At 38.7% G+C, this 13,278-nt stretch overlaps 1 protein-coding gene across 2 annotated transcripts in view; it reads left to right on the top strand.

The window, feature by feature from the left end:
* Positions 1-3,149: 3,149 nt before the first annotated feature.
* Positions 3,150-13,278, top strand: part of ubr1 (ubiquitin protein ligase E3 component n-recognin 1) — a 110,670-nt gene continuing 100,541 nt past the window's right edge. For both annotated transcript variants that reach the window (XM_039741291.1, XM_039741292.1), the window contains exon 1: positions 3,150-3,251. In XM_039741291.1, coding sequence (XP_039597225.1) covers positions 3,207-3,251 — 45 coding nt within the window. In that variant the 5' untranslated portion in view covers positions 3,150-3,206. The remainder of the gene's footprint in view (positions 3,252-13,278) is intronic.

The following is a 13,278-nucleotide window of genomic DNA, read 5'->3' as shown; positions in this document are numbered from 1 at the left end:
GGCAAAATGCATTGAGGTGCTGCCATGTGATTGACTGATTAGGGATTTGTATTAGCAAGCAGTTGAACAGGTGTATCTAATAAAGTGGCCGGTGAGTATACATCCACATGGGGAGAACATGGTGTTAACTCCACTCTGACAACAATCAGGATTGAGATTCGAAATGTTTTTTCTATTCTTTCCGCAAATACCTCATACAGTACACTATTACTATTTATAGACTATAGTTAGGCATTTAGCACCATAAACCCCTCTAAGCTAATCACCCTGCCTCACCTATATATGGAATTTAAGAGGGGGCCAATGGATGCAGGTCAGGTTGGGGAGCATGCATTAGTACAGCGTGTTGCTGCACCCACCACACGATGAAACAGCTCGGGATCCTGGTTGGCAACCCCCAAGGTAGACACGCAGTCCAGTCCCATCCTCTGAAAATGACCCTCTATCTGCTGTAGCCAGGTGTTACGTGGGTGTCCCTTGGCCTGGTCCAGCCACTCAGGTCCTCAACAATGAGCCGGATCACCCTCAGGGAATTGCGCAACATGGCTGTAGTGTCGTAACTGACACTCCCTCATAATGCAGGTCATGTGCTTCATTCGGGACTCCAAGAGCAACTGCTCATTCGACATAAAGTCAAACCAGTGATACCCAAGGATTCTCTGAAGAGACACAGTACTAAAGGAGTCCAGTCTTTATCTCACATCCTTTGATAGCGTCCATGTCTCAAAACCATATAGCAAGACATGAAGCACCAGGACTCTACAGACTTGGACCTTTGTCCTTTTGCATAGATATCAGGAGCGCCACACACCCCTTTCCAGGGACCTCATGATACCCCATGCTTTCCAAATCCATCTACTGACTTCATAGGAAGAGTCACCAGAGACATGAATGTCATAAACCTCTTGACAAGGTCAACACTCTCTCCACAAACAGACACACTTCTGATAGCCGTGACCAAGAGATCATTAAAAGTCTGGATGTTGGTTTTAATCCAGGAAACTCGCAAGCCCAGATGTTCAGACTCCTCGATCCTCAGGAGCCCCAATCAGAGCCTCTATGTTACTGAAATAAATCTTACAGTCATATGAAAAAGTTTGGGAACCCCTCTTAATTCTTTGGATTTTTGTTTATCATTGGCTGAGCTTTCAAAGTAGCAACTTCCTTTTAATATCTGACATGCCTTATGGAAACAGTAGTATTTCAGAAATGACATTAAGTTTATTGGATTAAGAGAAAATATGCAATATGCATCATAACAAAATTAGACAGGTGCATAAATGTGGGCACCCCAACAGAGATATTACATCAGTACATAGCTGACCCTCCTTTTGCCAATATAACAGCCTCTAGATGCCTCCTATAGCCTTTGATGAGTGTCTGGATTCTGGATGCAGGTATTGTTGACAATTCTTCCATACAAAATCTCTTCAGTTCAGTTAAATTTGATAGCTGCCAAGCATGGACAGCCTACTTCAACCCATCCCATAGATTTTCGATGATATTCAAGTCAGGGGACTGTGACGGCCATTCCGGAACATTGTACTTCTCCCTCTGCATGAATGCCTTTGTTGATTTCGAACTGTCTTTTGGGTCATTGTCTTGTTGGAATATCCAACCCCTGCGTAACTTCAACTTTGTGACTGATGCTTGAACATTATCCTGAAGAATTTGTTGATATTGGGTTGAATTCATCCGACCCTCGACTTTAACAAGAGCCCCAGTCCCTGAACTGGCCACACAGCCCCACAGCATGATGGAACCTCTACCAAATTTGACAGTAGGTAGCAGGTGTCTTTCTTGGACTGTGGTGTTCTTCTTCTGCCATGTAAATCACTTTTTGTTATGACCAAATAACTCCATTTTTGTCTCATCAGTCCAAATCACTTTATTCCAAAATTAATCTGGCTTGTCTAAATGAGCATTTGCATACAACAAGTGACTCTGTTTGTGGCGTGAGTGCAGAAAGGGCTTCTTTCTCATCACCCTGCCATACAGATGTTCTTTGTGCAAATTGTGCTGAATTGTAGAATGAAGTACAGATACACCATCTGGAGCGAGATGTTCTTGCAGTTCTTTGGAGGTGATCTGTTGGTTGTCTGTATCCATTCTCACCATCCTGCTCATATGCCGCTCCTGTATTGGTCTTGGCCTGCCAGACCTGCTGGGTTTAACAGCAACTGTGCCTGTGGCCTTCCATTTCCTGATTCCATTCCTTACAGTTGAAACTGACAGTTTAAACCTCTGAGATGGCTTTTTGCAGCCTTCCCCTAAACCAGGAGACTCAACAATCTTTGTTTTCAGATCTTTTGAGAGTTGCTTTGAGGATCCCATGCTGTCTGTCACTCTTCAGAGGAGAGTCAAGGGGAAGCACAACTTGCAATTGACCACCTTAAATACCTTTTCTCATGATTGGACACTCCTGTCTATGAAGTTCAAGGCTTAACAAGCTAATCCAACCAATTTGGTGTTGCAAGTAATCAGTACTGAGCAGTGGCAGGCATTCAAATCAGCAAAATGACAAGGGGACCCACATTTTTGCACAGCCAGTTTTTCACATTTGATTTAATTTAATAGAAGTAAATACTGCTTCACTAAAAATCTTTGTTCGGAAAACACCCCAGTACTCAGATGTTCCTAGGAAATGAAAGACATACCACTGTTATCTTTCTTGTTGAAAGGAGAGTCAATTATTATGCAGGCTGAGAGGAGTTCCCAAAATTTTCATATGACTGTGTATATAAAGCTCAATGTATGTGTGTGTGTTTGTTCTTTATGCAATTCCAAACTTCAAGGAAATCAAGGGAAAATGTGCCTTGGTTCCAAACATTATGGAGAGCACTGTATATGTATATGTTTCCTAATTATGTTGACAGTCCTTGCTGATAATAAAGTCAGTATTTACTGTAACTATATGGTTTATATTAGTACCTTTAATAATCACTTTAGAGTAATTTACAAATCTCTTCATGGTTAAATTACAATTAACTTATTGTAATATCTATTGGTGAGATGTATGACTATTCGCATTTTGAAATGGGAATGTTAAAAAAACGAATTTGTTGGAACGACACTTCCGGTTACGAGCAGGCTATTGCGTTGGTGCGCGAAAGAGTCGCCTGCAGATGAAAAGCCGCAAACCTCCAGAAACGTCGCAAGGATCACAGACACGGTCGTCACAGCAACACCATACGGCAGAAGGAAAGATGGCGGAAGGCGAGGGGTTTGCTGTTGCTCAGGAGCTTAGTACGGTAAGGGAAAGATTGTCGGTGGGAATGGAGAACGGATTATTTGTAGCCTTAATGCATTTGTGGTTTTAGTTTGGGCAGTCACTGTGCGGTTTCGTGTGTGTCGTGGTGTGTGGACGTGTTCGCTGTAAACTTATCATATTTGCGTACGTGTTATGACCTAGTAATTTTATTTTGCGACTTGTAGGCATATGAAGGAAACTTGGCTTGTCAGCTTGTGTCCGCAGTCAGCTGGTACTCGGTTGTTACCACCCTTCGTTAACGAACAATTTAATGTATGTGCTTGTGAGGTGCTAAGTACATTTTTAAACAGGCGGCTTAAAAAAATGGTCGATTAACTGGTAAATAGCACGAGTCGAATTTAAATGTGGCGTAGAGATGCTAGTGTTGGCTGTGATTTAACCAATTTTAACTTGCCAGAAGAAGTACATTGGGTATAAATTATTGCATTTTCTAAACATTTACAGTTTAGATTTATTTGCTCAGAAGACGCTTTTATCCAAAGCGACTTACAAAAGAGGTCAACGTAAACATGCGGGGCAAGTGTTGTGAACAAGGTTATAAAATTGATCACCACAAGTTCAGAGCTTAGAACAAAATACAAGGCAGTTGCAGTTTCTAGGCTACCAAAAAAAGCTAATAATTAGACATAAATTCACCATTCGCCACGAGAGTCTTCAGATGCTTCAGATTCAGCATCTTGAGGGAATCAGAAATTCGAATTGAGGTGGACAGCTCATTCCATCAGCTCAGGAGATACAGATGAAACTCTGGACTGAGATTTGATGCCACAGAGAGGTGACATCCGCAGACCTGGGTGGTGGAGAAGGAGCTTAGAACCACACAAGTGTGTGTATGTATATATGTATATATATATATATATATGGTGCCTGCGCCACCACCAACCTACTCAAAGCACCATGATGCCCCAGCATTGATGGACTAAAAGCCAGAAGTCCACGTGATCATCATCATCATCATAAAATCTTTCCGTGAAAACCATAAATACAAAGAGGACTGTTTCATTTATGTTAGGTAGAATGCCCAGAGGGTACTGGGTAGTCTCATGGCCTGGAATCCCTGCAGATTTTTTTTCTCCGGCCGTCTGGAGTTTTTTTTTTGTTTTTTCTGTCCCCCCTGGCCATTAGACCTTATTCTTATTCTATGTTAATTAATGTTGACTTATTTTCTTTTCTTACTGTGTCTCTTATTTTTCTATTCTTCATTATGTAAAGCACTTTGAGCTACATTTTTTTGTATGAAAATGTGCGATATAAATAAATGTTGTTGTTTTTGTTGTATATGTGTGTTTTTATATATATATATATATATATATATATATATAAATAAATAACATTACACACAGGTGCTGACCTGTTCACTACTGTGCAGGCAAGCATCAAGAAATTGACTTCCTGTGGAAATATGTATTAAGGTCAATTTTGTGAAAAGAGGGGTGGCATGTGCTTGTCACATTTGGTTGAACCCCAGACGTGTGTCACCTAAGTAATCTGCAGTGGTCTAGGGACACTTGTCGGTACTCCTGCTGATAGAGATTGCAGGGGTGCAGATGTAATTATACCACAGTCTGGACCAGGAATTGTGCTGCATACTCTTGTCAGATATGGTATAATTTTACAGATGTTGAGACTGTTGAAACATAGTCAGTGAAGAACAGCTGGTCATTGATAAACACCCCTTAAGGTCATGTAGAGACTTGGCGGGTGTTGTTGATAACGAGCTGAGATGGGGACCTGAAAAGATGGATGAGCAGAGATAATGAGATGGTCCGTCTTTGCCAGGTTGCATTTGAGGTGGTGTTTCTTTGTCCAGATTGCAATATCAGTGAGACATGCAGAGATTCTAGCTTGATACCTTTAAGGGGGATGACAGGTACAGCTGAATGTTATTGGCATAGCACTGGTAGGAAAAACCATGAGACAGGATGATAAAGCCTAGTGAAGAGATGTATAGGCAGAAGAGGAGAGGGCCCAGCATCAGTCCTTGGGATACCCCCATGCTTGCACAGTGCACCCTTAACATTTCTAGATACCAGGACACCCTGTAAAATCTGCCCAGTGTGTAGGACTCGAACTATCTGAGAGCAGACCCAATGATGTAAAGGTCATATAGGGTGGCAAGGAGGATCTGGTGCCTGACCATGACATCTAGCAGTGTAAAAACAGATGACTTGTCTGTAGCTCTAGCCAACTATGATGTATTGAGAAATACAAGTACAGCCGTCTCGTTTGAATTAGCCCCGTGACGCATTCCCTGTGTGTTCCAGTTTCTGTCCACAGTGTTGAGGTACACTTTTCCGAAGATGCATGCATAGAGTGGACTTGAGCCCTTTGTTGCCTGTAATGGAAAACATGTTCAAAAATAGCTAAATGAGTGTTTGATTACTAAGCCAGATGAATCAAATCATTTGTGGTTTAGAAAATGGATGAGAATGGAACTTGTTCCTGCTGATTACAAGGCAAACACACAGCAAAGATGTACTTGAAGTCTCAGATTCAAAAAAAAATTTCCATTCTTGGTCATCATTTGAAATTATTGTTTTTGATCCATTATTATTATTTTTCTGCAAATTACATTTCCAAAAAGCTATACTTTTACTTCCATAAACCTGAACTACAGTCTGTGCTTAATTAGATTTGAGCATCCTGGAGAAAACCAGGCCGAGAAACTGCTTAGTAAATGAAGCCAAAAAGGATACCTTGACTCTGAAGGCAATATCTAAATGTAAGTGAGACTCAAAACCTACTGAACGGCAGACATTGTGCCAATAAAATAAGTGTCTTACATTTTCATTTCAAGTTTGCTTTCTTTTGCACCTCTCATACTGCTGTTGGTTTGAATAACCATTTTGTTATCTGCTGTTACAGCTTGTGGTGAAAGTGCTACTAATCATTACTGAATTTAAAGATACAGACTGTCTTTGAATTTGCACATTTTTTTGCTTTTGGTTTCATTTTCACTTTGAGTTGTGGTGTGATTCGGACGTTTGTTTGCGGATGATGTTTACGTCAGTTGGGTGTTTTCAATTATCAGTAGATGCAGATGACGTCGTTGCAGTGCTAATCTGTCAAAAGACGATGTAGGTTTCCTTGTTTTTAATATAGAAAAAGTACACGATCGTTTGGGTAATAAAGGATCGTTTCTTCATTGCTTTTCTTAAATATTGCATCATATTTTCAGTTTACTCTTTTTGACAGGTTTATAGTTGAAGGTCTTCTGACAGAATATTTCAACTAATTTATTATTGGTAAATTCTTTTATAATTGTGGCCTGATATTGGCAATACAGTATCATGGTTGAATAGACGTTATTGGAAACCTGTGCCAGTTGAATGAAATATTTATTCTTTTTACAAGTCTGTTTATTTCAGTACTGTTTTGGGTAAAAAGCAAGACTTAGTCTTGTGTGGTGATGCTAGTCCATTGCTGAGCACACACAACAAGGCAGTTTACAGTAAACTTTGAGAGTCTTTATATTCGTATTAAATAATAGTAGTAACTTGAATTGCAAGGGTTGGGGAAGTTTACTTCTGGATTGCAGACTTTTTATTGAGAAATCAAAGAAATAATTTACAACCACTTTCCAGTGCAGATAATTATCTAAAACTGAACTTTATTTCTTGTAAGACATGTATAGGTGATTGGGTTCTTTCATTGGTATTTTGTGAGGAGAAGTTTCTTGTTAACATTATCTATCTATCTATCTATCTATCTATCTATCTATCTATCTATCTATCTATCTATCTATCTATCTATCTATCTATCTATCTATCTATCTATCTATCTATCTATCTATCTATCTATCTATCTATCTATCGTCCTGCTAAATAAGAGTGAAAAGTCTGTTATTGTCATGGGTGTCTAAAATAAAATACAAATAAAAGATAAATGCAGTCTGTTAAGTGAGTTTTTTTTTTATGGTAATCACATTTGCCGGTGTACAAGCCATTTGTCAGGTTATATTAAGCTGATGTAATACTTATATAAAATACTTAAGTATTCTCCTACTGTTGGGAGCATGCACTGATGCCGTGTTGCCGTACCCACCACACAACAAACCACTTGGATTGAGATCCGAGTGCAGCAGGTGACATCTCAGCACCACACTGGAACAGTGTGAGGTTTTTTTTTTTATGGTGGCTGGAGTGTCAATCCTGCCACCAACCGTCAAGTTTTCCGTGTTAGTTGGAGTACCCGCTTGCAGGGCTGGATGTAGGTTAGTGTCATACCCAGGACGGAGCAATTGCAGGTTATGTTAAAAATGTTCGCCTATATATTAGTGCATAGTCAAGGGAAGGTTCTATTACATCCCCTACAAGCTAACTTGTAAATGGAGTGTTCTAATTATTTCTTTTCATTCTGACTTGAGACTAGTTCAGTCTATGATCTGCCTTGCATTTGGTAAGGCATGGAAGGTAAAGTGTTTCAAACCATATTGATTGTATTGAATATACTGAAGTGAAGCCTATGTAATTTTGCTATAGAAAACTAACACAATTTTTACATATAAAATATAGCTGAAGTTTAACATAAGAAAGCTAAGATTCTAATGAAACAGAGGAAACCTTTTCCCCTTTCTGTCTTTTATTCTCCATGTGTAATGACATTTTCCGAATTTTTGTGATTTGTTTTTTTTTTTTCAGTTTTTGCTAAACTTTTTTTGGAACAAACCTTATTACAGTAGATTGTGGAATTGCCAACTTAGTAGCTGCTTGATTTGGGGAACCTGAAACATACTTTATTAAGTGGGTTGTAACTGTGTACAGTGGAACCTTGGTTTACGAGTGTTTTGCAAGACGAGCTAAATTTTTTAATATATTTTGACTTGATAAACGAGCGATGTCTTGCAATACGAGTACTATGGATACACTTTGTCTGCTGAGCGTCATGTGATCACAACTGAGCTGATGGTGGTTCTTGCTCGCTCGCGCATCTCTCTCTCTCATCTCGCTTGCTCGCCTCTCTCGAGGGCAATCGTCTCCTATTCTCCGTCTGAGTCTGCGTGCCTCACTCATATAGTCAACATTCGTACGAGCGTGTACTGTTTACTACAGCATTGTGTGTGCGCACGTGTGTGCTGTGAAGTGCGAGTCCCGGTCTTGCGCCCCAAAACACGAAGCTGAGTCTCAGTACTTTAACAACACCAGCTTTTTTCAGCTTGAAACAGCAACAGCGCGGTTATTTATTGTAGCGGGATCTTTATAATGTTCCTTGTATCACCCATCGACGGCAGGCGCTTATAGCATGTCCGTGATCTTTTTGGAAACGCTATTACAGCGAACTGCTACAGCACTGGGAGACTGCGATTGCTTTGGGACGCTCTTCTGCGTGTCGTCCCGTTGGGTGGAATCCCACAAGAGTTTAGAAACTCACTCACACAAGCCATGATTCTTTTTAAAGGTAAAGTGCAGGTTAATTTGTTTTATGTATTTTTACTTTTATATTTTGTATTAATCATTTTTATATGAATAGTTTTGGGTTGTGGAACGAATCATCTGAGTTTCCATTATTTCTTATGGGGAAATTCACTTTGATATACGAGTGCTTTGGACTGCGAGCACATTTCCGGAATGAATTTATGCTCGCAAACCGAGGTTCCCCTGTAATTGGAGTTCTAAATGATTAACCTTAAGTAAGCTTTACAAGGTAGCAGGAAGTTTCCAAGCTTTAGACACTAATCATTGGTGCTCTTGCTACTAAGTATGAATAGTCTGCATATTATGTACAACAAATTTACACTCTTGAGACCTTGTGAGATCTTTCAGGGAGCTTTAACCTTGTGGAGTAATGTTTCACATATCCATTACTTTCCTAAACTACATAAAAAATGTTGGATATATGTTTCTAAAGTTTTTTTTCTCCTTGTTAGTCACACATTTATCTTCAGATTTACACATGTAATTTATTTTAAATGTCTTTTCAAAAATCTTGAGAAATGTGACATCGGCTTTAGACTGCATAACGAACATTAGACAACTTTTATTCATGGGGCATATCAAACTTCATGCTGGAGATCCTGATATCATTACTGAACCATGTTACTTTACATGACTGAAAATCGCTTACTACGACTTAATCTTGCTCCTTTTTGTGAGAGTCACTAGTGTGCTTCTTGATGGAGCTGGTGCTGTATGAATAGTTAGCAGGTGTGGCGAGTTCATCACCAATTTCTGACTTTATTTTTATTTTTCCCCATTCTGTCTTGTTAATTAAAACATTTGATGGTAGGCAGATGAGCTTATGTTCTGTACATGAGGTCCAAAACATGCACTTTTCTGTTTCCTTGAGACTAGAATTTATGTGCATTGGACTTCTGGATGAGCATTCATTGGTTGTCAGGTCTCATACACACAGCGCCTGTCCCTAAAAGTAAAGACAAAATCACACTTGTTTGATTTTGTCAGAGCAAGTCGCAGATCATGTCACATCACCTGACCAGTTTTTTACGAGAGTGTGCTGCTGATGGCTTCTGCCTTACTATATTATGTAAATGAGGGATTTGACTTGATGTTCCTGGAAAAGTTGTGGCCCATAATGTTTTAGCTTTAGCCTTGTTTGGGACAGCTTCTGTCTTGCAATATGTATATTTTATTCAAATGTTGTATTGTACTGCCCCCTTTCTGAATATGGCTGTGAATTAAACATTTTTTCAGTTTGTTGTTGCTTCAGAGAGACACATCCCTTTTTCATTATAAGCAGGGCTGTATAGTCCCTACATAAAATTATCGACTCCGACTCCTCAATTTGTAATTAGACTCGCGTATTCACTGTGTTTATTTCACACAACACGCAAGATACAAGGCACCTCATCACTGCCAGCGGGAATCATCAGGCTACTTTTTAGCACTCTAACGTTAAATGTTCAGGTTTAAAGGCTGTAACAATGTTGTAGCTTACAAACACTGAGTAACATTAAAAATAAGACTAAACTTACAAAATTAAACAAAGCTATATTTTTTTCAAAAGTCTAGAAGCACTAATAGTTTAATTGAATCCGTTTTCAATCTGCCTGAAGAATGATTTAAGATATAAAGAAGTAGGGGAAGTGACGGCGAAGGTGGTAGGGATGAGAACGGTGTCCGTATGGTTGTGCCACATGGTCGCCCTGCTGACCGCTGCGGAGAGTTGATTTTACAATAAAATAAAATAAAAAACAGGAATAACCTTGGAGGTCAAGCATCACTCCAAAAGCAGATAGTAGACGTCACGTATTATATGTGTACCAAATTTCAGGTCAAATGGTTTGCGAGCTACAGGTGATTTAAAATCCTGGACAGACAAGCTTACAGCCACAGTAGCGTATTATATATAAAGAGAGAGTCCCATTAATTCAGTTACCCAGAGCCTTGCCATGGCTATTGGCGGTTCCTTTCCCCTCTGTATCTCTTCAATTCTGTCTTTTTTTTTTTTTTTCTTTTGCAATTCCTTATTTGTGTATTCAAGCTCATTCTTTTATGATTTGGGAACATGTCTAGAGGTTTTATTACATTTATCTCAAACTTTTGGAATAAGATAAAATGAATACTTGAATAAATGTAAAATTGCCTGTGTGTTTTTTGAAGTATAATTTCAACTGCATTATTCGCAACTACACCCTTGGAAATGAAAGTTGGATTGTGGGAAGATGAGGTATGAAGTGAACAAAGATGTAGCACTTGTTGTGAAGTTTCAAAACCATAAATTACATTTTTGCTGAACAATATGGATCCTCACTGGCTCCAGGCATTAATATGGTTGAACATTCTACCACATCAAAGTAGATGTGTTTGATAAATTTTAAGGCTTTACTGGCACACTTCTGGCTTTGGTTGTAGGATTCTGGGTAAGACCATTTTTTACTTAACATTAACGCTGAAATGGTAGAATGTTTAAAGTCTTGGTAGTATTTTTATAGCATACTTATAATATTCCTCAGTTTGTACCGTAATTAACAACCGTCATCAAATTTATTAGAGAACAAGAATTCACTTAAAACTAAACTTAAAGAATGTATCAAGATCTAAGGAGCAGTAACTCTTGTTCTGTCATTCCTTAAAGCCTTTTATAATTTCTAAATACAGTACAATGTTAATTAACCAAACATCAACCATCAAAACTATTATTTATCTGAACCAGCCAAAAAAAAATCTATTTTAGTTTAGTGGTTCTTATCCTTCTATATAAAAGTGGTCGGGATTGTCCTTCCGTCCCGTGAGTGTTACGCAGGCGCGGAGTTTCACACACGCCCGTCCATTTTGCAATGCGATGGGATTTGTAGTTTTGTTTTTCCAGGTAAAAGATGATTTTCTACTCCAGACTGTGTGATATCATCATCTTCTTCTTTCTTACTATATAAAAGCGGTCGGGATTGTCCTTCCGTCTCATGAGTGGAAAGTGTAGCGGTATTCCGCTTATCACAGACTTGCTGCTTGCAGCTTGCGGTACGAAGCGACATGATGTGAGCAGAGTTCTGGTGCTCCCATCGTTCCCTTGCTTTTGTGTGCGATGCACTGGAAAAATAGACAAAATTATGTATCTGGGAATAATTAATGTTGATGGAGTACAAATGCCTCACCGCGTAGTAAATATCAGGGGGGTTCAAAAGGGCGACGTCAATATAGAAAAAAAGTTTAAAGTTCTTCACAAAAATAACAGAAACTATGAGTATTAAAATAATACCGCTCAAATGCAATATAACCAAATTAATGAGTTTGTATAAAATATCAAATTGATCTACATATTGAATTGCCTTAAGAAGTGGTCAACTTAAAAGTCGGTCGCCTTAAAAGGCGGGTCAGCCTAGTACTAAAGTATTACTTGTGCTGCTTAATGCATTCATTATTCAAAGATATATGCAACATAGTGCCGAGTGATGTTTTGTTTCAAGTACACTTTCATGAATTTGTCCAAAATTGTTTTGCTTGTGTATAATGTCACAATTTTAAAGTTTGAAACTTACTTAAATTAATTTTTGGAGGGCTCTTAAAGTTGCTTGGGGTGAAAAGCAAGAAAGATTGCTTTCTAAGGGTTATTTCACTGCCAGATCTTCCACAGCTCCTTCCTCTTATCTCCACATGTTGTGATCTGCCTCACACACTGCCCGTCTGCTCTTTTTGGGTCAGAGGTAACACAATCTTCTATTTCCTTTCCCCAACTCTGTAAAATGATCCAAGCTAGGCTCCTTCAGGAGGCTTGTGGGTGGCCACACACACCCAGCCAATGAAGTTGGCAGAGAAGTGCCCACAGAATGTATGCAGATAGGTACTGTCTATCAGCACCCGCATTCCCATGCTCTGCACCAGAATGCATTTTGTGCATAGTGAAAGACATGCAGAAAAAATGAAAAGTATGTGGTGGTGGTTAGAAACTGCAGTGTCATGGTGTTGACGTGTTGCATGCAGATCTGTGGCGATACTGGTAGTAAAGAGGATGAGTGACCTTGCAGAGAAAAAGAAAGAGAAAGTTAAATGATCCACAGAAAAATTCAAGGTTACATGTAGTATTTTAAAATAGTTTTCCAAGACTCATGAAGGTCTTAAGTGCAATTACATATGATTATATCTATTTGTGTTTTTTTTTTTTTTAAAGTGTGTGTTATACTGTACAATTAGATAAGCCTTAAATAAATACAGTATAAATTATAACATTTTGGTTATTTACAAAACATTTTCCTAAATCAATTATTTGTAGTATATTTTTGAAGACTATAGTAATTACCCTGGGTGCAATAATATAATCGTAGTCCTTGTTTCACCTTCCTTAGTATAAACTAGGTATTTTCGTACATGTTTAACTGAACCAATCTTGTCCCCATTTAGTTCATATAACCGATGCTGTAATGTTTTGTAATTTTGCATTATTTTTACCTTAATATCTAAATCATTATTAGTCTGTTTAAGCAAAATGTTTTCCATGGTAGCAATACTTGTTTCTTGCTGTTTGTTTTGAATCTCAGTTGTAGTTTTATCAAAGGTGTTCTGAGTATTAAGCAGTCATGTTGACTATAAGTGACATGTGCTAGTGACTCATAC

This window comes from Polypterus senegalus, chromosome 18 (assembly GCF_016835505.1).
Source record: "Polypterus senegalus isolate Bchr_013 chromosome 18, ASM1683550v1, whole genome shotgun sequence".
NCBI lineage: Eukaryota > Metazoa > Chordata > Cladistia > Polypteriformes > Polypteridae > Polypterus > Polypterus senegalus.
Note: the sequence above shows the minus strand (reverse complement) of the source record. Positions and strands in the feature narration are given on the sequence as shown.